This window comes from Neoarius graeffei, chromosome 6 (assembly GCF_027579695.1).
Source record: "Neoarius graeffei isolate fNeoGra1 chromosome 6, fNeoGra1.pri, whole genome shotgun sequence".
NCBI classification, from domain to species: Eukaryota; Metazoa; Chordata; class Actinopteri; order Siluriformes; family Ariidae; genus Neoarius; species Neoarius graeffei.
The window spans coordinates 83,141,563-83,166,666 of record NC_083574.1 but is presented as its reverse complement, the minus strand read 5'-3'; the positions used below and the strand labels follow the sequence as shown (position 1 = coordinate 83,166,666).

The following is a 25,104-nucleotide window of genomic DNA, read 5'->3' as shown; positions in this document are numbered from 1 at the left end:
ACATCTCAACGTTCTTTAACACACTGAACTCAGGGACCGCACATCTCACTTTACCTCGCTCATTTGCACTATTCCGCACTACCTCGCCTTAACAGCTGCTAGTTTGTTTATGCTGCTTATTTCATGTTTACCTGCTATACCTCAAGTGCCCTTGACTGTTTGTTTATTTGCACCAATGTACGTGTGTGTGTGTGTGTGTGTGTGTGTGTGTGTGTGTGTGTGTGTGTGTGTGTATATATGTATGTATATATGAGTGTTTAGTATATGTCTAGTTCTTATCTTGTGTTTATACTGTTTATATTGTCTGTTTGAGTGTTTAGTCTTTGTCTAGTTCTTATCTAGTGTGTTTATACTGTTTATATTGGGTTCTTTTTTCAATTATTCTATTTTTATTCATTGCATTGCCTGTTTGCACCGTGGGTCAGAGAGGACTGATATATCATCTGTGCTGTATGTCGAGCATGTATAGCATATTTGACAATACAGTTGACTTGACTTGACTTAAGTCAGGAAAACACCCTGGATGGCTCAACACTTCATCAGAGGTCGCCATGCACAAACACATTCACACACTGATTCACACCTTGGGGCAACGTCCAATCACCAATCCACCCACTGTGAAGTTTTTGGAAGGTGGGAAGAAACCAGACAACCCCCAAGAAAAACCACCCAGATAAACTGCATATTTATTCTATCAAACCTGCAAAACTGGCAAGATTTTTTTTCTTATATTAAATATATAATCCTCTATAGACCTTGTTAGTAAGACTTTATTATGGGTGTTATCACATTTGAAACATGCTTTTACACACACAAACCTTTAATAAATCAGAGCCCATAGATGTGTCAAAAAAAAAAATCTGACTTGCTATATTTATGAATATGCATAAGAAACAGAGCGCTGAAAGGTCCTGGGGGATGGAAAGGTTGCAGGGATCACAATTCAATAAGTGTTATGCAAAATTAAACAATTAGACTGATTTAGTACAAGTAGCAATTTGCAAATGAGGAGAGACACATGTCAAAAGCTAACTGAAAGTACCTCACAGGCTATAATTGGGTCTTGTTTTACATAACAGCTCATAAGGAGATGTAATAATAATAATAGGGTGGCATGGTGGTGTAGTGGTTAGCGCTGTCGCCTCACAGCAAGAAGGTCCGGGTTCGAGCCCCGTGGCCGGCGAGGGCCTTTCTGTGTGGAGTTTGCATGTTCTCCCCGTGTCCACGTGGGTTTCCTCCGGGTGCTCCGGTTTCCCCCAAAGACATGCAGGTTAGGTTAACTGGTGACTCTAAATTGACCGTAGGTGTGAATGGTTGTCTGTGTCTATGTGTCAGCCCTGTGATGACCTGGCGATTTGTCCAGGGTGTACCCCGCCTTTCGCCCGTAGTCAGCTGGGATAGGCTCCAGCTTGCCTGCGACCCTGTAGAACAGGATAAAGCGGCTAGAGATATTGAGAGATGAGATAATAATAATAATAATAATAATAGAGACCTATAGAACTGGTGTCTACCTACTACAAGATAATAATCTAAAAACAGATCTGTATGAACATTTATTGGCATTTTTGTTGACTGTGATAACATCGCTTTTCATTTATGAGCAAGAGATAATAGATTTTGAGATCACATCACTCTCACAAGCCAAGCTTCTAACTTTTGCTTACGACTGGCTGTCAGTATGACCAAGAACCACCTACAGAATTGTGGCACTTGACTGACATCATAAATGACCAATCACACACCATTTCCCATAAACCATTGCTGTACATCCAAAAGATCTATCTAGTTTGCTCACCATAAGTTGTTTGAAACCAAACTTTCCAGGATTTGCTTAAACTCAAAACCTGGATGAGGTGTTTGTTTTTAAACCAGCAATGATATCTTGTTCGATTATTTTTTCACAAGGTTTTCCTATCAGACACTGCAACAAAGAAGACTTTGCTTGTCACATGTACACTCAAGCATGGTGAAATTCCTCCTCTGCATTTAACCCACATGTGAGCAATGAGGCGAACACATACCCAGAGCAGTGGTTAGCTATGCTACAGCACCCAGGGAGCAGTTGGGGTTAGGTGTCTTGCTCAAGTGCACTTCAGCCATGATACAGAGGGAGAGGAAAGTGCAACTCTCCTCCCATTTTTCCTGCCAGTCCTGGGAATCAAACTAGTGACCCTTTGGGCGTAAGGCTGCTTCTCTAACCTTCAGGCCATGGCTGCCCCCAATAACATCTATTCTGCTACATCTCGGAGCTGTGTCACATTTAGAAGTTCGCTGATGACATGGCCATCGTGGGGTGTATAAGTGACGACAGAGAGGAGGAGTATAGGAGCCTGGTGAGGGACTTTGCCGTTTGGTGCAACAGGAACCATCTGCAGCTCAACACCTCGAAGACCAAGGAGCTGGTCATTGACTTTAGGGTGGTCCAGACCAAGGTCACGACCAGTTCTGATCGAGGGAGTCGAGGTAGAGGCTGTGGATTCCTACAAGTACCTCAGGCTGTGGCTGGACAGCAAGCTGGACAGCAAGCTGGACTGGACTTGCAACACCAACCACCTGTACAGGAAGGGACAGAGCAGGTTGTACTTCCTGAGGAGGCCGCGGTCCTTTAACATCTGCAGGAAACTCCTGTGGATGTTCTATCAGTCCGTGGTCGCCAGTGTCCTGTTTTACACCGTGGTGTGCTGGGAGGGCAGAACATCCAAGAAGGACACATCCAGGCTGGACAAACTGATCAGGCGGGCCAGCTCTGTGGTCGGCATGAAGCTGGACTCTCTGGTGACCATGGCAGAGAAGAAGACTATGGACAAAATACTGAACATCATGGACGATGCCAGTCACCCTCTGCACACCGTCATCAGCAACCACAGGAGCCTTTTCAGTGACAGAATGCTCCTTCCCAAGTGCAGGACTAACAGACTTAAAAATTCCTTTGTCCCTCCCGCCATCAGACTGTACAACTCCTCTCTGGGGGAGAGGAGGGGTAACAGGAGGACAGAGGACAGGAAGGAGCAGTAGCCTAGCCTAACAATCAACAATACTGGACAATGTACAACATAATGTGCAATATAATGTGCAATACCTCTTCTGTTGGCCTTTTTTTCCCCTCTTCCCCATATCTTATTCTTATTCTTTTTTATATTTGTATATGCAAATACCTAATTTAATTTAATTTATCAAGAAGTTTTTCTCTATTTCTATTCTCTGTTTATCCTGTAATGATGCTACTGGAAATTTAATTTCCTTGAGGGAACCCGCCCAAAGGGATCAATAAAATTCTATCTATCTAATCTAATCTAATCTGATCTAATCTAATCTAATCTAATCTATTCACAGGTGCAATCCCACTACTGATTGGCACAGGGGCTTTGGCCTGCTCTGTTCCCGACCTGGGCCAGTTCACCCCTCCTTAGGTAACCTGGTGGTCCTGAGCTCCATCAGGAAGACCATATCAGTACTGAACTTAGTGCGGACACCTGATCGGCATAGCCCATTGCAGCCCAGAACCTCTGAGCTCAAACGATCTGCCAGCCTCAGCCTTCCGGTAGCTTGGATTACAGGTATGCACCACTGTGAGTTTATAATTAAATGGAAAGCTTCAACGTCCTGAAGCTTGCAGCCCAAAAAAGTTTACAAAAGATACTGAATGTTTAATGTCTGATGTTGATGCTAGAAAAAGTCTTTGGCACTGGGATACCACGGCATTCAACAAAAACGTCATAAAAGTGGGCAGTTTTATCTTTTTTTTTGTGGGTGGGAGTGTGTGGTCACATGTGAAGCACAAGGGACAAAGAAAGGCTACATTCATTAATGGGTGCTTCTGCAGCACCGCATAATATATTTAGTATTTTCATTTATCATCAGGAAATGCTTTACCCTGGTCAGGATCATGGTGGTTTAATTACAGATTTGTTTATATTTAAAAAAAATAGAACCAATTTAGCTTGTCAGAAAATATCACAGGAAGGTACAAACGAGGGCGGCACGGTGGTGTAGTGGTTAGCGCTGTCGCCTCACAGCAAGAAGGTCCTGGGTTCGAACCCCGGGTCCGGCGAGGGCCTTTCTGTGTGGAGTTTGCATGTTCTCCCCGTGTCCGCGTGGGTTTCCTCCGGGTGCTCCGGTTTCCCCCACAGTCCAAAGACATGCAGGTTAGGTTAACTGGTGACTCTAAATTGACCGTAGGTGTGAATGTGAGTGTGAATGGTTGTCTGTGTCTATGTGTCAGCCCTGTGATGACCTGGCGACTTGTCCAGGGTGTACCCCGCCTTTCGCCCGTAGTCAGCTGGGATAGGCTCCAGCTTGCCTGCGACCCTGTAGAAGGATAAAGCGGCTAGAGATAATGAGATGAGATGAGGTACAAACGATTATAACTACAGGAGAAGATGGGATTGATCAACATTTCAGCCAGAGTGGTTGGGATTGTGCAAACTTTCTGCGAGAGTGAGTGGGATTGATCAAAACGTCTACAGGAATGGATGGAATTGGTCAAAGCTTTCACAAAAGGGGGCCGGGAGCAGGTGGGATTGATTAAACTTTCTGTGGAAGAGGGTAGGATTGAACAAACTTCCAGTAGGTGTATGTGAGATTGATCAAACTTTCTGTGGAAGAGGGTGGGATTGGACAAAGTTTTCGCAAGATGGGGCAGGAGCAGATGGGATTGATTAAACTTTCTGTGGGAGAGGGTAGGATTGAACAAACTTCCTGTAGGAGTATGCAGGATTGATCAAACTTTTTTGTGGAAGAGGGTAGGACTGAACAAACATCCTGTGGGAGTCTGTGGGATTGATCAAACTTTCTGTGGGAACAGGTTGAATTGATCATACTTTCTGTGAGAGTAAGCTAGATTGTTCATACTTCCAGCGGATCTGTTAAGGATTGTTCAAATTTCTTGTAGGATCAGCCAGGACTGGTCAAACTTCCTGTGGGAGTGCAGGGGATTGATCAACATTTATGTGGAAGGGATTCATCAAACTTTCTGTGGGAATTGGTGGGATTCATCAAACTTTCTGTGGGAGTAGGTGGGATTGATCATATCTTCCGTGGGAGTGGGTGGGATTGATTGGACTTTCTGTGGGAGTAGGTGGGAGTCATTGAAATTTATGTAGGAGCAGGCAGGATTTATCAAACTGTTAAGTGGGTGGGATTGGTCAAGGGTGTCTGCAGGAGTGGGCAAGAATGGGATTAAAAACACCTGCACATACACACACACACACGTACACCTCTATCTGATAGCCGAGGCTACAACAAAACTCACAAATAAAAGGAAAACACAGATCACAAATCACCTTTCTACAGTCTTGGAAAATGGTTCTGAATTAGTTCTTTGTATAGTTAAGGGTTTTTCTATATCCTACTCTGTATTTTTAGTTATTTATTTTTTGCAATTAATTTACCCTTTCTAAAACATAAAATCCCTGGCGTCTTTCCTACCTGATAGGTCTCGTCCAACACCCAAAGCCAGGCCATCTTTGATCCACAGCACAACACCATGGTAGCCAGGAATGGAGCACGGCAGAGTGACCGGTTGGCCAGCCACTACCACCAAGTCCTGGGGCTGCTGAGAAAACATACCAAGGGCTCCTGGGAAAAAAAAAAAGAAAGAAAAAAAGGAGAAGAACGTGTCTGTTAAACACTCGGGCAACACTTGAAACACCTTTTGTCCATTTCAAAATTACAAGAGCTCCATCAAATATTCCCCTCGGAAAAGGTCCTTCAACTCATTAAAATTAATATCCCATGTTCTTGGCTCAGTGGGACTCTCGCCTGTCTGTCAACACCATGTAACCGAGAGCCACACTGAGACACACACATAAAATGAGCACTGCTTCTTAGTGGATTACATTAGATGAGATTGTGGGTGGTGTCTTTTGCTATTTGTGCTTCTTAAGAGTGGTGTCAGTTACAGTATGAGAGAGAAATAATCCAAGACCTCAGAGGCAATTTGCTTTAAAGGAGCCCCCTGGATTTGTCTAAAAAACCAAAGTCATTCAATTAGAATCATGACATGGGGCTGCATTAGGGCCAACTTATAAAAATCACAAACAATCTTATAGTATCAAGTAAATTCTAGCCAAAACCAACAAAGTTTTGTATAAAAATATAAGTCATTTACTGTATACTGCAACAAAATACTATGCATGTTCTTCATGAGATTGCAAGGGGATCTCTGGGTTCTCCAGTTTCCTTCCACCTCCCTAACTGGTGGCTCTAATTGGTGTGACTTGTTGTTTGTCTCTATGTGTTCGCCCTGTGATGATATGGTGACTTGTCCCAAAGTCTCACCCATAGTCAGCTGAAATAGGCTCTAGCTTGCCTGTACAGGATAAGTGGTGATGGATGGAAGTTCAGCACTTTGTGTACCTGACTTTTGCACTTGTTGTACGTTGCTCTAGATAAGAGCGTCTGCTAAATACCATGTAATATTATGTAATGTAATGAGAGTGTGAATGTGAAATAGCATCCTATCCTGGATGTGTTCCAACCTCATACTACATGTTCATGGGACAGGCTCCGGATCCATTGTAACCATGACCAGGAAAAAATGAACGAGACCATCAATGATGCCGTAGCTCACTCTGGCCCCGTCTAATCCAGAATGAACAATCTAAAGTGGGCTACCTTGTACAATAAATGTTGCAAGCTATATACACTATATACAAGATTATATATTATATCCACCCTAGGAATACCAACCTATTTGCCAGAAAGAATCCAAAACGGTGAGGAATTGACTGAGAAGAAGCGATTTTTGTTGAACTGCTTATTAAGGCTTAATTAGTCCATAACTTCATTAATAATTGTAATTAAGCAAATCTGGGTAGAAGTTATATGCAGCCTAGGTAACCCTACCTTCATGCCAGAAAGAATCAAAATCAGTCAAGAATTGAGGGAGAAGTGATTTGTGTGGAAATAGCTCATTAGGGCTTAATTACTTGGCGGCATGGTGGTGTAAGTGGTTAGCACGGTCGCCTCACAGCAAGAAGGTTCTGGGTTTGAACTCAGCAGCCGGCGGGGGCCTTTCTGTGTGGAGTTTGCATGTTCTGTGTGGGTTTTGCTCTGGTTTCCCTCACAGTCCAAAGACATGCAGTTAGGTTAATATGGGACGGCCTTGAGCGAGGCACCTAACTCCCAACTGCTTCCCGGGCGCTGTTAGCATGGCTGCCCACTGCTCTGGGTATGTGTGCGCGTTCACTGCTTTAGATGGGTTAAATGCAGAGAGGAATTTCCCAAGTGTGTGATGAATAAAGTTGTGCTTACTCCATATCTTCATTATTAATTGCAATTATGCAAATTTGGGTAGAAGCTCCTCAGGCAGACCTACCTTCCTGCCAAAAAGAATAAAAATCGGTGAAGAATTGAGAGAGAAGAAGCGATTTTTGTGAAATGCGGACGACATTGGACAGACGCCGGACAACACATGATGGCATAAACTCATCGCCTGTCAGCTGGATGCGCTCATAAATAAATGAATTTATGAGACTGAACTAATCACAACCAGGGTCTCTAAGTGGTTCTGTCATGAAGCATCCCACTAGGAAAATTCCTGAACATACCAAAAGCCAGCAATCCTCTTCTATTTTTTTATTTACTGGTGTGCGATCATGGTAGATCATCTTCCTAGAAGCTGTTGCGTTCCAGAAAGCCTTTCTATGTGTGTGTTTGTGGCAACATTGGTTTCTGTAAAGCTGTAGAAATGGGATCTTTCAGCCCATTGAGGTGTCATGTGAGCTGTTTTCTTCCCATCTTATGGTGGCATAATATGTTAAGGTAATATGACTGTGTAAATACATGCATCTTCTTAGAAATGGAGCCACTCCAATGCAGTAGGATGAATGTCTTTCATTTCACACAGTACCATGCCTTTATTACTATGTCTCACACACTGACACATACAGAAATAGTGAGCCCTAGGTTTTGTCTCTCCTATACGGAGCAGGATGGAAAAATGTGTGCTTGTAAAGAAATGTAATGGAGTGGATTGATGGCAGTGGTGTTGAACCGTTCAGCCGTCTCTAATATCAGCCTTTTTTTTCCCAATCTGAAGACAAAGCTGAGGTTATTTAAGCTTTCGGTAAGACATCTGAGGACAGCACAATTGCTACTTATACCCTTTTCAGATTCCAAGCAGAGAAAAGAAGACATGTGGAAAACGAGATTTCTATAGATAAGAACGGGGGGTGTTAAAAAAAAAAAAAACCTTTTCTAGTTGAGGTAACATAACATAGCAATGCACAGGAACAGTGGTGTGAAAGTATGGTATTAACTAAAAAAAAAAGTCACTCCATCTTCTATCTTGCTCCGAGTGTGCTGTGATAGATAGGCTTGTTAAGAGGTAAACACACGTCTGCGGATTGATCTATACAAATTCTCCCCGGCGGATCCTGCAATCTGCCTTCCTATTATTAAATCAAGACACAAAAAATGGACTGGGAATATGATTGCATATATTGCACACTTCATCATTTAAGCCTTGTAGGCTTTGCCCCTAAGTGGCAGTATTTATTTAATTTTAATGCCTCTTCTCTATGTGTGCATACAAATTTGCTTTGGACTATTTGCAAAGGATTCGTTCACCACGTGTCAAAGCCAGGCAATACCTGGAGCGAGGAAGTAAAAAATGGCTTTCCTCTTCCTTCTCTCTTTTTGCCGATGATACTTGCGAAATTAATTAAATAAATGTCTAAACTGTCTGTGCGTGATCCGTAGTAATGCAACTCTTCATTTTTATCTCCTCAAAAGTGCAATTTGAAATCTGTTCCACGATCCGCACACATCCCCTACATCACCGTTATAGCGTGTTTAATCAGGATGCTTTCCTGCAGATAGCCACCGCTCACCTCTATGAACACAGGAATCCTGCTGATCACTAATTATTAGTGTCCGCCACTGCAGAATTATTTTGATACCTGGTAACAGTTAATTACAACATTTCCTGTGAGACTCGGAGGCGAATTTTAATTCAGAACAGATTAGTTGGGTAAGTTGGGTAAGGTGTTGCATTATTTTTTACATTGTAGAACAATACAGAAGACATTGAAACTATGAAATAACATACGGAATTATGTGGTAAATAAATAAGTATCCGGGGCGGCACGGTGGTGTAGTGGTTAGCGCTGTCGCCTCACAGCAAGAAGATCCTGGGTTCGAGCCCCGGGGCCGGCGAGGGCCTTTCTGTGTGGAGTTTGCCTGTTCTCCCCGTGTCCGCGTGGGTTTCCTCCGGGTGCTCCGGTTTCCCCCACAGTCCAAAGACATGCAGGTTAGGTTAACTGGTGACTCTAAATTGACCGTAGGTGTGAATGTGAGTGTGAATGGTTGTCTGTGTCTATGTGTCAGCCCTGTGATGACCTGGCGACTTGTCCAGGGTGTACCCCGCCTTTCGCCCGTAGTCAGCTGGGATAGGCTCCAGCTTGCCTTCGACCCTGTAGAAGGATAAAGCGGCTAGAGATAATGAATGAATGAATGAAATAAGTATCCAGAGTTTACTCCGATGACGCTTTGCACACTATTGCCATTATCTTAACCAGCTTCATGAGGTAGTCACCTGGAATGCTTTTCAATTAATAGCTGTGGCTTGTCAAAAGTTCATTAATGGACAAGTTTCTTGCCTTCTTAATGCATGTTTGAGATGAAACAGTAAATAATAATAATAATAATAAGCATCTGAGGTGAAGCACCGGAAGCTCTGCAGGCTAAGCTTGAGTAAAAAAAAATAAAAATACTTGAAAGTGAACTGCAATAACTGGTTGGATCTAGAAACTGGTGTAGTGTCTCAGAGCCGATTTTTAAGGATGGAAGATACATCAGCGACTAGGAGAGTTTCAAGACTAAAACGGACAGAAGAAATGAAGGCATCGTTCAGCCGACGTGGAACCATATTGGGACATTCCAACTTTTGGTGAACATCAGGAGTTGCCAGTGAACAGGATAGATGTAAAGATTGTGAATCATGCAATGAAGTCAGTCATCACCCCGGAGATGAGCTGCCCATATGGATCGAGAACAGGATAAGGAAAGATGAAGAAAAGACCCTGAAGTATGGACCGTTGCATTGGGAGTTAAAGGAAAGGTATCCAAGATATGATGCCCAATGATACATCATAATGGATGTGTTATTATGATGGTCAACAGATATGGAGGACTTTATATGAGAGCTACTGGGAGCGAAAACAAAGGTGGTTCTAAGTAATATGCAGAAGTCCATAATATCTAGCACACTGAACACTGCTGGGATGTTTAAGATCATGTCATAAGCAATTCAGCTGAGCTAAGCATGAATTTGCAACCATAAGCATTGTACACAGGGAGTTAAAGATAATGGTTTGCATTATTTTATTGTTATTGCTTTTAAGCTTTTCTATTTGAGATGCAATTTGGTCTTTTTTTTGAAGAATCATTGTAAATATAGTAGGTTAAGTTTAAGATTTTGATATTTTGAATTGAAAATTTAATATAGTCCAATAGGTTACATTGGTCGCCCTATTGGAACGTTTTTGGATACATTCTGAAGTTGAATAAACTGCATAATAATAATAATAATAATAATAATACAGTAAATAGCCCTATTCCACAACTGTAGTAATCCATATTATGTCAAGAACCACTTAACTACGTTGTTACAGGTCAAAACATTTTTAACATAGGTGATTTTTTTTTTGACCAAGTTCAAATTTCCAACCTAGGTAAAATTTTGGATTATCTAAGATTTCCCATCATTTCTTTTGCATCTCTGTCTACACCTACCTAGTATTTCCTCTTGTCTGTCTACCTATTCCTATCTACTGAATTCGAAAAAAAAATTATGCATCCTTTTTTTCATACTTAACCAGGATTCAAACTTGGAAGCTTCTGATTCTTAACCCAACACCTTAACCATTAGACCAGCAACAAAAAGCATGATATATATTGTAGGATAACACAAGGGCTTTAGTCTTGCACACATTTAATTTCACAATGTTGACATCAGCAATGTTGTTGTTCACAAGCAAAAGTGTAGAAATGTAGAAATGGTTCAAGCTGAATAAGAAACAAAAATGAAGTAATTAGTTAAATGAATTTACAAAGAAAGATGAGCTTTACAACCTGCAGTTTCACAAATGTTTGATAACTGCGAGTGCTTGAAATCACGTAACATGGTTTTCCTGCGAAAATACAATGAGATAAATAGCTCTTACAAAATGCTTACAAATTACACAGCAAATTAATTAAATACCAATTAAATGCATATTATGAACTGAAATTTGTCTACTTAGAAAATTTTGGCCCTTATTGCCACCGCAGTGGTACACCGCAATGATGAAAACAAACACTTCTATGTACACTTCTATATGACACCTCAGCACCATTTACATGAAATGAACACGCTAGCTGTGTTCTTCCGGCCTTTAAGTTTGACGTCATAAACCCGGATTTAAAACCGGACCCACCCAACCAAAAAATATCACGTGCATTAACCGGACCAAAACACAATATTGTCATCCATATACATTTTGAATGTATTAATGAGCCCAGTATTATTACGTTATTAAGTAATTTAAAATACAAAGTCTTCCCAAATCCTAATCCTAACCCTAGATATAGTAAGTCTCCCTAATACACGCAGCAAATTATGAACTGGGTTAAACATTCTAACCTAGGTTGAAAAATTTCACCTGACCTACAATTCTGACCTGTAAGAACGTACAGAGAAATGACATCCATTATTACTTTAAGGCATGAAGTGTGTTTTAATTAATGAAAATAAAGAGAAAAAAACCCCATTGAATTAGAAAGTGTACTGCATATATGATGCAATTAGGAAACATTCCCATTGCTTTCTGCGATTATCGATAGCTATGCAGCTGCTAAACTAGCACTCAGTCATTACAGGTAGACATCAGAGGGACTTCAATAGTGGTGTCTTAAATTTGCATTGTTCTATTCTCAGTAATCAATAACCAAAACCTACCAACGTGCACTATAATTATTTCGTTTAAATCACTAAAACTAGATAGCTTGTCCAGCGAGACAGAATCGATCAGCCAGGAAGATGGATACTTGCTGGAGGCAGGACATTAAGAAGGAGTAGGAGAAGGAGTTACATCTCAGACTTGGCTCAGCTAGTTAGTGATCTACAGCATGACAAGAGGAATGGGATTGATGGTGGTATTAACAAGAAAGTTCTTCAAAAGCTTTGGTCAAAAGCTGACCTGTTTGAGCAGAGTGTATAAATAAGGAAGTGAGAGACCTGGACAGACTAATGCTGTGTCTCAATCCAGATACTTCCATTTGTACACTTCTATGTGCACACTATGTATTTACTTGCATAGTGTGTGAATTTTGACAGAGCAGTGTTTTCTCAAATTGAACAGCAAATTGTGCGTGTGGCAGCGGGGGCGTGGTCAAGCACCGGTCTGTGACAGGAGGGCGGAGTCAGGGAAGGTAAGTGGCAGAATCACTACACCTGACTGCAATTAACCTGTTTGTGTGTGTCTTCCCAGTGACCACGCCCTATTTAGGGAGGGAGAGCGAGAGCAGAGGGGCGCTCCCGAATCAGACACCTGATGCGTGTGTGCACGTGTCTGGCTATATGTTTCTGAGAGACCATTGAAAAGTGTGTAAAATAAAAACTATTGTGAACCTGATCTCTGTCCTGCTGTCTTCTGTGCTCCACCCACCAACACTGAACCGCTACAGTGGTGCCGAAACCCGGTAGTGGAGCACCAACGCCGAACCGCCCCATGGAGTCTTCCCCGTTCGCCGACCTGGTCCATGCCCTCGCCACGGCCCAGCAAAGCCAGCACCAGGCGCTAGTCACGCTCCGTAAGGAGCAGGAGCAGCGCTTCGAGGCCCTGGTGTTGGCCCAGCAAGAGGACCAACAGGCATTCTGGCACCTCCTCACGTCGGCGGGGACAACCGACACTTCCACCGCGGGCCCATCCTCCCTCACCCTGACAAAGATGGGCCCGCAGGATGACCCCGAGGCTTTCATTACGCTCTTTTAGCAAGTCGCGGAGACCTCGGGGTGGCCAATGGATCAGCACGCGGCACGCCTCCTCCCCCTGCTAACGGGAGAGGCACAGCTGGCCGCACTACAGCTCCCCGCCGACCGCCGGCTGGCCTACGCGGACCTTCGCCGGGCCATCATCCAGCGTGTGGGGCGCACCCCCGAACAGCAGCGCCAGCGCTTCCACGCTCTGCGCTTGGAGGAAGTTGGTCGGCTGTTCGCGTTTGGCCAGCAACTCCAGGACGCCTGCTGGTAGTGGCTGAGGGCCAACAACTGCGACGCCGAGGAGATCATCGATCAGGTGGTGCTGGAGCAGTTCATCGCGCGCTTGCCGACAGGAACCGCGGAGTGGGTCCAGTGCCACCGCCCGGCGTCGCTGGATCAGGCCATCGAGCTGGCGGAGGACCATTTGGCGGCTGTTCCGGCGGCAGGACAGCAGACCGCCTCTTCTCTTCTCTTCTCTCTCTCTCTCCCCCTCCTCCTGCGTCCCGTCCTCACACTATTCCCCCACCGCGGAGGCAGGGGCCGGCACCACCCCAGCCGGCCCGCCGCACCTGCGGTGCCCTCCCATTTCTCCCTTCTGTGTCTGTCTCTCCCCCCCCTCAGGTGAGTGAGCCCCAGAACACCGGTGCAGAGAGGAAGCCCGGGCCGGTTTGCTGGCGCTGCGGGGAACCGGGCCACCTCCAACAGCAGTGCACGGCAATGGAGGTGGGTGCGGTGGTTTGGATCCCCGACGCGCCAGAAGCTGCCCTCAATCGGGCCGGAGCGTATCGCATACCGGTGAGTATTCAAGGGGATACATATCAGGCATTGGTGGATTCTGGTTGTAACCAGACCTCAATTCACCAAAGCCTGGTGCAAAATGAGGCATTGGGGGGAGCACAGGGGGTGAAGGTGTTGTGTGTGCACGGGGACGTTCACAGCTACCCTTTGGTGTCGGTCCACATTTTTTTCCGAGGGGAAAAATTTATAGTGAAGGCGGCGGTTAATCCTCGCCTTACCCACTCTTTAATTTTGGGGACTGATTGGCCGGGATTTCGGGATTTAATGACATGCTTAGTAAAGAGTGGGTCCTGCCATTTGACAGGGGGAGGTCCCGGTGTCGCTTTGGTGGGAGCAGCTGTCACAGAGCCGTCTACGTCATCTCCGCATCAGAGTGAGGAGCCGCCAGCCCCTCCTCTCTCTATTGGGGAATCCCTCGCGGATTTCCCATTAGAACAATCACAAGACGAGACTCTGCAACATGCGTTTGACCAAGTAAGAGTAATCGATGGTCAAACGCTCCAGCCGAACGCCACCCCGTCCTTCCCCTATTTCGCGATTATGAAGGATAGGTTATACTGAGTGACACAGGGCACTCAAACTAAACAGCAAGTCACATAACTTTTAATTCCAAAGAGCCGCCGGGAATTGGTATTCCAGGCGGCTCACTTTAATCCCATGGCTGGACACTTAGGGCAGGATAAGACACTAGCCCGAATAATGGCCCGATTCTATTGGCCGGGGATTAGCGGCGATGTTCGTAGGTGGTGTACGGCGTGCCGCGAATGCCAGTTAGTAAATCCAGCGGCCATTCCAAAAGCACCTTTGCTCCCTCTATCATTAATCGAGACCCCGTTCGAAAGGATTGGGATGGATCTCGTCGGGCCATTAGATCGGTCAGCAAGAGGGTATCGCTTTATATTAGTTCTGGTGGACTATGCAACGCGATACCAGGAAGCAGTGCCTCTGCGCAATATTTCAGCACGCAGTATTGCAGAGGCGCTCTTCCGTGTTATCTCCCGAGTTGGAATCCCGAAAGAGATTCTGACTGATCAAGGCACCACATTTATGTCACGGACACTGCGCGAACTGTATGGGTTATTGGGGATTAAGCCGATCCGCACCAGCGTGTATCACCCACAAACGGATGGTTTAGTGGAACGGTTCAATCGCACCCTCAAAAATATCATTAAAAAATTCGTAAGTGAGGACGCACGTAATTGGGATAAGTGGCTCGAGCCCTTGTTGTTTTCAGTGTGAGAGGTCCCCCAAGCCTCCACGGGGTTCTCCCCGTTCGAATTATTATATGGGCGTAAGCCGTGCAGCATTCTAGACGTGCTGCGGGAAAATTGGGAGGAGGGACCTTCACAAAGTAAGAACGAAATTCAATACGTTATGGACCTGCGCGCAAAACTCCACATGCTCACCCACCTAACCCAGGAGAATTTGCAGCAGGCCCAAGAATGGCAAGCCCGCCTGTACAACAAGGGTACGCACCTTAGGGAGTTCACACCGGGAGATAAGGTACTCGTACTGTTGCCCACATCGAGCTCCAAATTGATCGCCAAGTGGCAAGGACCCTTTGAGGTCACACGGCGAGTCGGGGACGTCGACTACGAGGTGAGGCGAACAGACAGGGGTGGGGCACTACAGATTTACCACCTCAATCTGCTTAAACTCTGGAATGAGGAGGTCCCCGTGGCATTGGTGTCGGTGGTTCCGGAGAAGGCGGAGCTGGGGCCGGAGGTTCAAAAAGGGGCATTGGCATCACATACCTCTCTGGTCCCCTGTGGAGACCACTTCTCCCTGCCCCAACTCACGGAGGTCGCCCAGTTGCAGACCGAGTTTTCGGATGTGTTCTTGCCCCTGCCCGGTCGCACTAACCTCATAGAGCACCACATAGAGATGCCCACATAGCCCACATACCACATAGAGAGGTGGTAGTGCATAGCCGCCCTTACAGGCTACCCGAACACAAAAAAAAAGGTGGTTCGGGAAGAACTTGAGACCATGCTCGAAATGGGCATCGTCGAGGAGTCCCACAGTGACTGGAGCAGCCCGGTGGTCTTGGTACCCAAGGCCGACGGGTCGGCCTGGTTCTGTGTGGACTATAGAAAAGTCAGCGCGGTGTCTAAATTCGACGCGTACCCAATGCCTCGTATTGATGAGTTGCTCGATCGACTCGGCACTGCTCGCTTTTATTCGACACTGGATTTGACGAAGGGATATTGGCAGATCCCCTTGACTCCATTATCCCAGGAAAAACGGCCTTTTCCACACCGTTTGGTTTACACCAATTCATCACACTTCCGTTTGGGCTGTTTGGGGCGCCCGCTACGTTTCAGCAACTGATGGACAGGGTCCTCCACCCCCACGCCACCTATGCGGCCGCTTATCTCGATGACATTATCGTCTATAGCAATGACTGGCCGAGGCACCTTGAACATCTAAGGGCCATCCTTAGGTCGCTGAGGCGAGCGGGTCTCACAGCCAACCCGAAGAAGTGTGCGATTGGGTGGGTGGAAGTACGGTATCTGGGCTTCCACTTGGGCAACGGGCAGGTGCGTCCCCAAATTAACAAGACCGCAGCAATTGCGGCCTGCCTGAGGCCCAAGACCAAAAAGGGGGTGAGACAGTTCCTGGGGCTGGTTGGCTATTATCGTAGGTTTATACCTAATTATTCGGACGTCACCAGCCCGCTGACTGATCTCACTAAAAAGGGGGCACCAGATCTGGTCCAGTGGATGGAGCAATGCCAGCAGGCTTTTTCTGAGGTAAAGGCTGCACTGTGTGGGGGGCCACTTTTACACTCCCCTGACTTTTCTCTCCCCTTTATGTTGCAGACCGATGCGTCGTACAGAGGGCTGGGGGCGGTTTTGTCCCAGGAGGTGGAGGGGGAGGACTGCCCCGTCCTGTACATCAGCAGGAAGCTGTCGGTGCGTGAGGGGCGCTACAGCACTATAGAGAAAGAGTGTCTGGCCATCAAGTGGGTGGTCCTCGCCCTCCGGTACTACCTGCTGAGGCGCCCTTTCACCCTCTGTTCGGACCATGCGCCCCTCCCGTGGCTCCACCGCATGAAAGATGCCAATGCGCGGATCACCCGTTGGTATCTGGCACTCCAACCCTTCAATTTTAAGGCGGTCCACAGGCCGGGGGCACAGATAGTCGTAGCGGACTTCCTCTCCCGTCAAGGGGGGGGGTCGGTGGGAGGTGGGGTGGGAGGTGGGGTACACCCTGGAGGGGTCACCAGGTCATCACAGGGCTGACACATAGAGACAAACAACCATTTACACCTACGGTCAATTTAGAACCACCAATTAACCTAACCTGCATGTCTTTGGAGGAAACCCATGCAGATATGGGGATAACATGCAAACTCCACCCAGAAAGGTCCCTGTCAGCCACTGGGCTCAAACCCAGGACCTTCTTGCTGTGAGGCGACAGTGCTAACCACTACACCACCAAGCCGCCCAGGCAGTGAAAACACGAGTGAAAAGATCAACTCAGAATTTCATTACAAACTAAATCATTGAAGATCAGATGTTAATTATAGAGATTATTATCGAGGTCATTCATTGTGGATTCTTTTCTTGAAATGAAGGTATATACAGTCAGTATAGACCACCTGGAGGGGTATAAACAGAGAGGAAGAGTGTGCCATGAGCTCCAGAGGAAAACCTCCCTCATTTTTGAGTTTGGTTGCATCTGTGAGCCTTGCGCTTCACTGCCCAGATGGCCGCATCTTGAGCCTTCCTCCTCTGTCATATCGTAAGAGTACCAGCTGCGATGGCAGTTGAACGTGGCACTCGGCGCAGTGAGGAGCATGCTCACTTCGAACATCTTATGGTAAAACCATAAGATGAGCACTGCAGGGATGAGCAGCAGGACAGAAACCAGTGTGTGAATGGTTGTAGACCCAGATCTACACATTAACGTGTGTATGAGAGCGTAAATAAGAAGCTGTAATCAGCAGGTCATCTGTGTGTACTTGTACTTGCTACATATTGAGGACCAGAATATGTTTTTACCAACAGATTTAGGGCATTTTTGGGAAGTGAGGACTCAGCCTCACTTTTTCAAAGGGCTCTTTGAGGGTTAAGACTTAGTTTAAGGGTTTAGGTGAGAAGTAGGTTTAGGTAAGGGTTGGGGTTAGTCATTTAGTTGTGATGGTTAAGGTTAGGGAAGGGTCTAGGGAATATACAATATTACAGTATGTCAGTGAGTGTCCCCATAAAGATAGAAGTACAATACTGTGTGTGTTTTTGTGTGTGCGTGCATATTGGTATTAATAGAGTTCTATCTTCTTACAGACTTGTCAAAGCTGTCTATAACTCTCTCCATCTTGCTGTCTTTCCCTCAATAAATATTAACTACATTGTTCCAACTGACAGCTGTGAATATTTTTAAGCAAGGGAACATGTGAAGAGAGATGACGCCAGAACTAATGTGTTCTCTTTCAGTAGACAGAGTGTGTGTCCAAGTGGAAGCCTGCACATTTTCGAGTGAATCAGCTCTCCAGTGTGTTTTGGCATGAAGAAGATGCAGACTGACACTTCACCAGTCCCTCAGGCTCTTCTCCTGCTCACACAAAAGGAAGGGTTCCACAGGGCACAGAACGCCTTAAACGACAACAGCGTTTAAGCAGCAAGGAGCATTAACCCTTTGGTGCTGGACCCTTTAAATATCATTCCTCCAGGAACGATGATGTAATGGTTGCTATGACAAAAATACCTTGAAAACAACATCCATCCATTACCGCTTATCCTGTGCAGGATCACAGGAGCCTATCCCAGCTGACTATGGGCAAGAGGCAGGGTACACCCTGGACAAGTCGCCAGATCATTGCAGAGCTGACACAGAGACAAACAACCATTCACACCTACAGTCAATTTAGAGCCACCAATTAACCTAACCTACATGTCTTTGGGGGAAACCGGAGCACCCGGAGGAAACCCATGCAGACATGGAGAGAACATGCAAACTCCACACAGAAAGGCCCTCATCAGCCACTGGGCTCAAACCCAGAACCTTCTTGCTGTGAGGCAACAGTGCTAACCACTACACCACTGTGCAGCCCACTTAAAAAAACAATAACAATAACAACATGTCTTACAATACTTATTGTACCCTAGCCAATCAGATTCTGGTAAGAATGAATCCTTTCTTTTGATTGGTTGCCTTTTACTGCCTTGTATTTGTAAGTAACACAAATACCTCAGTCAGATTTAAAATGGCATCTTCGAGTAAGCAACCACGTACACAAATTCCAGCAAAACAAGTTGTGGAAATTCTTATGAATGATGATAGTGGTGATGAAAGTAGCATAGATGGTGAAACTGGTGGTCTTTCAAGCGGAGAAGAGTTCGATTTGGACCTAGGTATTATTCATAAATAAATATCTATAATTATTCTATCCACATTCACTGGATATGAGCAATTGTGTGCTCTGATTGGCTACTCTACTACTAGGCTATCAGCTCATATATCGTGAGTACAAAAAAACAAAATGGTGGAGCGTGTTACTGAACCAACGGAGGACAAAATAAAAGCTCTACTCGAAAACAAAACCCCCAAAATTATCGAGCATTTCAAAGAAACAGAAATAGCTAAAAGAGTATACCCCCCCCCCAAAAAAAAACCCCCCACATCTCCTGTTTCACACTCCAGCCCAGTTGGTGATGGTAATGGACCTTTAAGTTGGTTTGCCAACCACCAAAAAAAAAAAAACCTAAAGAAGAAAGAAGAAAGCCCAAAAAAATACAAAAAAAGCAACAAAATATGGAATAAAAGTATTTGATGGTAAGAACATATCTTTTTTATTTTTCAAGAATTATTATTATTATTGCATTTTTCACAAATTGATACTGTCATTTCGCCGGTTTGTTTACATTCTAAGTAGAAATGATTTTGTCAGACATTTTGTACAAAGTTTTTATTTATTGAATTTGCAAAATAAATAAATAAATAAAATGCTCTGTTTCTTAAAATCCAGTGAATGTGCATAGAATAAAACAGTTATTCCACTCAATCTCGTCATACATGGCTTATAGCTGATTTGGTGCTATGCGCCTCATCAGCTATCAGCTCATGTACGACTCTATTTCGTAGAATAACTGTTAAATCCTACCAAACATAGTGCAGTTGTTTAGCTTATTTATTCAGCTTTACAATGGTGTACAGCATGATGAGTATCCTCAAGTCCAATCTCAAGCTATTTTTGTTTGAATTGGTGAAAATAGGGTAATTTTGGGCAGGCATCAAAGGTTCGAAATGCATCCAAGATAAATCATGTCTCAGGATGCGAGTGCTCATTTCACTGCTTTATAAACCTTTTTTAGAGCAGTGTTCAAACAATAAAAGGTTTAATAAAATCTTGCAGCCTTATCAAAGTGATGCGCCATGATTTTTAACTGTGATGCTTGCCAGCGTGAGACATGAGAAGTAAGAGAACAATGTGTGAATATCTGCTGTTTTTTTCTCTCAGAGTTATTTGATAGAATCACACTTCACAATTATTTCTGTGCAGGGATTAGAAAACATCTGTTGCAGTGATCAGACATTCAGATGAATTGCTTTCTCTGTGCTTTTCTTTTTAGCAGCACCTGTAAGATGTTTGCTTTGATTACAAATCTACAGTTTGCGCCACAATTCTCTACCCAACAAGTGGAAAGGAGGACAGGTTAATTCTAGAAAATTCCTTTCCCATTCCTGGAAAAGCATATTGTGCTGGTTACTGCTCGCGTGCATATTGCTTCAGGTGCTAGTCAGTTTTTACACTGTTTTTGCTATTTGTGTGGTCATAAGTTCACACACTATGCTGATGTGGGCAGATCTTGGGGGTTTTACAGTTTCGCCGTAGCACTTATGATATTTGACATCATTTTTTTTTTTTTTTACAATGAGACAGGAGATCAGCGAAAGGAAAAGCCAGTGGAAACGCAACTTCACTGAAGGGGAAATCAGCCAGGATGTGAAAAGCACATTCGTTTCTGGTAGCTGATAATTTGGCTTTTTTCAAGGTGAATTTTGACCTGTGAATTGGCAAGCTTCAGCTTTGTGAGCCTTTCTGCTGAAAAAAGACAGAAAAAAATAACTTTTCTGTTTACCATATTTGGTATACAGAGGGAAACACGGCATGGTGCCAGTAGGGCATTATGGAAATTAAAAAAAAAAAAGGTGTGTGTGTGTGTGCATGCAATCTTTAAATAATATTGGCTGGTGTTGAGTGGTATATCCAGGGTGCGATTTGTCAAAAAACCAGAAGGGGGGATGTTTTTTTTTTTTAATCATGAAACGTCACAAAATTAAGGTAACAATAGGCTAACAGCTCAATAACATCCGATGATATCAAATGAATAACACTAAATGAAAACGAACACTAAACCAGAGATAGTAAATTCATCTTCCTATCTCTCTGACTAAATACACGAACACTAACACACAACAAAGTTTGCATTGCTTGTCGCGTTGCTGTGATGTTTCTCTCCCTCCAGATTAAATGGACAGTGACTCGAAAATCACTAAAATACATGAATACTAAATGAACAGTTTGTTCTGATGGCGCAGTTCATGTGGCCTTTTCTGCTTTCCCATCGGTGCGCTATCCGCCGCGTTTCGCCCTTCTTTAATCCACATTTTCTGCGAATTTCTCAGCAGGGAAGGAACGCACGTCTGACCCATTGACAGCGAGGAAAAGAAGGCTGTCAGTGTGGATACGTTCATTCTGTTGCGCTCATCAGTAAGGATGTGATTCATGGCGCTAAATCCACGTTCACACTCTGATTATCTACAATGTATCTATTTGCTGGGGATGTTCGTAGGGTTGCCAACTTTCTCATATCCAAATGAGGGACACTTTGTTCCGGGTGCGGACAAGTACCGGTACAGGCCCTGTACACGCACCCCAGCGCCCCAAAATAGTTACAGTATCGAATCGCCTTTAGGTGAGTGTTTCAAATGTAGGCCACTACAAATTCATTTCTACAATAGAGCTTTTAAAAATTAATAGACCAATTAATGGATATTTTTAAGTAACTGAATGCAAAATAACAAACAATTCTAATATTATTGTCTCATTTTTCTCTTTTAAACTTTGGCCAAATAATTCATCAGGCCATATTTATGAAGGCAATATCATAAACTGAAAAATGATTTGCTGTAGCTGTAAAACCCTGATATTTGCTTAATTGTCCATTTGAAAACCCTAAGAACCTTCTGCAATGCTTCATAGCAGAAGAAGAAGAGAGAAAGACATCACAAAGGCAGGAGTGAGGCAGAAAAGCTCCCCTACTATAGGCTGAGGTCTATCCTGTTTCGGAAGGTTTTTTTTTAAGCTATCTGCTATCCTTATCGAACAGTTAGGCTGTATCCACTGGCTGCACCATCTGCTCTAGTTTAATTTGATGCCTATTTTGTCAGTATAGCTTAAAAATTCAGGATATGGCAACAGTGAATGGTTTTAAATCGCAGATGACCGCGACTCGCGGTAATAGCGCTTATCACGGCAATTACGCGATTTACACCACAGCATTGGAGTGAGGGGCAGGATCTGTCCCTGACGGGGCAAATTAAAATTACCCAAAAAACGGGATGTCCCACCCAATACGGGACAGTTGGCAACCCTAGACGTTCGTGAACATCAAAGCTGCCACTTCGGGTCATTTTGAAAGTGAGTGCAATGTAGACCATAGAAAACTGTGTCACAACATGCCTGTCATGTCAACTTTTTTTTTTGGTTTGTTTGTTTTATTGACGGGGTTGTCCCCGAGGATTTTTTTTCAGCAGAGATAAAAACCAGAGGGGGGGATGATCCCCACCATCCCCCCCCCAGCAAATCGCACCCAGGGTATATCAGATATATTCCATTCAGCTAGCATGATACTGAACGAGTCGAAGATGATTAGCTGAATGGAATATATCTGATATACCATGAAAAAATCTATTATTATTATTATTATTATTATTACATTCCTTTTGGGTGTTCAACACGCCTTTCTCTTTCAAAATTCTCTCAAAATCTTCCGTATTTAACGAAGCAAACTGGGAAGCCATGTTTGTTAACAAATTGTCACAGTTGCTCGCTAATGCTGAAGTTTTATGTTGCCGATGTGTGACGTCATGTCATCTTGACAACCATGCAATATCGTAAACCACATTCAACGCTCATTCTCCACTGGGTAGAGTGACGTAATACACGTAGGATAAGCGATATGCTAACAATATTGCATGCTACCGAACCAAATGAATGAAACCCGCTAGAAGGGAATAGAACACGTGTTTTTATTCTATCGAAAAAGTGTCCTGTATGTATAATAATGTAATATAATGCCAAGGTCTATGATACTATACCATATAATATCATGACTGGTTATCACTGATCCATTCAAGTAGTAAACTGTGGCATATTCAAAGATGCAAAGAAACTTCTTCATGCTTTACCTGAGCTAGTGGAACTACCGTGACTTCTCGAAGGACATCCACACTCAATGAACAGAGTAAACACAAACCCAAGGCTGCCCCAGTCTAAATGGATTCTCCCAGTTGCATTTGTGCTGAATCCAGAATCAGTCACTTTAGAGTGCAGCTGTCAATATGTTATTCTTTCTACAATTCTCAAATGCCTTTCATTAAAAAAGCTTGAACAGTAAGACATGTGCTTACCCATCTGATCAGCCATCTAACAAACCTTTATTGTGTCCAGAATTTGTTTTTTTGGTAACAGCTGGTAGCATGAACATTGGTTTATTTTGATGAAAGAAGTAAAGGAAAGATGGTTGAAGTGCATTAATTTTAATTCATAAAATATGCAACCGATTTTTCTTTAATTTAGCTGCTTGCTCTTATAGAAGTCAAACAGAAGAAACGTGCATAGTCTAATAATGAGAAGAAACGGTTATTGTGTTTGTGCGCTTTCAGGGCAATGGGGAATAGTGCATAAATATTTAATGCTATAATTATTTTATTAGCATTTTTATACCACAGTGCTGTTGAATTCGTAATTCTGGTTGGTCAGAAGTTTTTCTACAGTAGCAGCTGCAAAGTTTATATTTATATGCACATTCTAACATATCATTAATAGTACCAACTATCATTTATAATAACAAAACAAAGGAAAGAAAGATTTAAAAAATATATATGTTGAAGCTTCTGGAAGGACACATTTACTGAACATTTACAGTGGTGCTTGAAAGTTTGTGAACCCTTTAGAATGTTCTATATTTCTGCATAAATATGACCTAAAACATCATCAGATTTTCACACAAGTCCTAAAAGTAGATAAAGAGAACCCAGTTAAACAAATGAGACAAAAATATTATACTTGGCCATTTATTTATTGAGGAAAATGATCCAATATTACATATCTGTGAGTGGCAAAAGTATGTGAACCTCTAGGATTAGCAGTTAATTTGAAGGTGAAATTAGAGTCAGGTGTTTTCAATCAATGGGATGACAATCAGGTGTGAGTGGGCACCCTGTTTTATTTAAAGAACATGGATCTATCAAAGTCTGATCTTCACAACACATGTTTGTGGAAGTGCATCATAGCATGAACAAAGGAGATTTCTGAGGACCTCAGAAAAAGTGTTGTTGATGCTCATTAGGCTGGAAAAGGTTACAAAACCATCTCTAAAGAGTTTGGACTCCACCAATCCACAGTCAGACAGATTGTGTACACATGGAGGAAATTCAAGACCATTGTTACCCTCCCCAGGAGTGGTCAACCAACAAAGATCACTCCAAGAGCAAGGTGTGTAATAGTCAGCAAGGTCACAAAGGACCCAAGGGTAACTTCTAAGCAACTGAAGGCCTCTCTCACATTGGCTAACGTTAATGTTCATGAGTCCACCATCAGGAGAACACTGAACAACAATGGTGTGCATGGCAGGGTTGCAAGGAGAAAGCCACTGCTCTCCAAAAGGAACACTGCTGCTCATCTGTAGTTTGCTAAAGATCACGTGGACAAGACAGAAGGCTCTTGGAAAAATGTTTTATGGACGGATGAGACCAAAATAGAACTTTTTGGTTTAAATGAGAAGCGTTATGTTTGGAGAAAGGAAAACACTGCATTCCAGCATAAGAACCTTATCCCATCTGTGAAACATGGTGGTGGTAGTATCATGGTTTGGGCCTCTTTTGCTGCATCTGGGCCAGGATGGCTTGCCATCATTGATGGAACAATGAATTCTGAATTATACCAGCGAATTCTCAAGGAAAATGTCAGGACATCTGTCCATGAACTGAATCTAAATAAAAGGTGGGTCATGCAGCAAGACAACGACCCGAAGCACACAAATCGTTCTACCAAAGAATAGTTCAAGATGAATAAAGTTTATGTTTTGGAATGGCCAAGTCAAAGTCCTGAC

The 25,104-nt window shown here is 43.8% G+C and overlaps 1 protein-coding gene across 1 annotated transcript in view; it reads right to left on the bottom strand.

The window, feature by feature from the left end:
• kirrel3b (kirre like nephrin family adhesion molecule 3b) overlaps positions 1–25,104 on the bottom strand; it is a 541,192-nt gene that overhangs the window by 197,739 nt on the left and 318,349 nt on the right. The window contains exon 2 of the mRNA XM_060924114.1: positions 5,428–5,577. Within this exon, the coding sequence (XP_060780097.1) occupies positions 5,428–5,577 (150 nt within the window). The remainder of the gene's footprint in view (positions 1–5,427; positions 5,578–25,104) is intronic.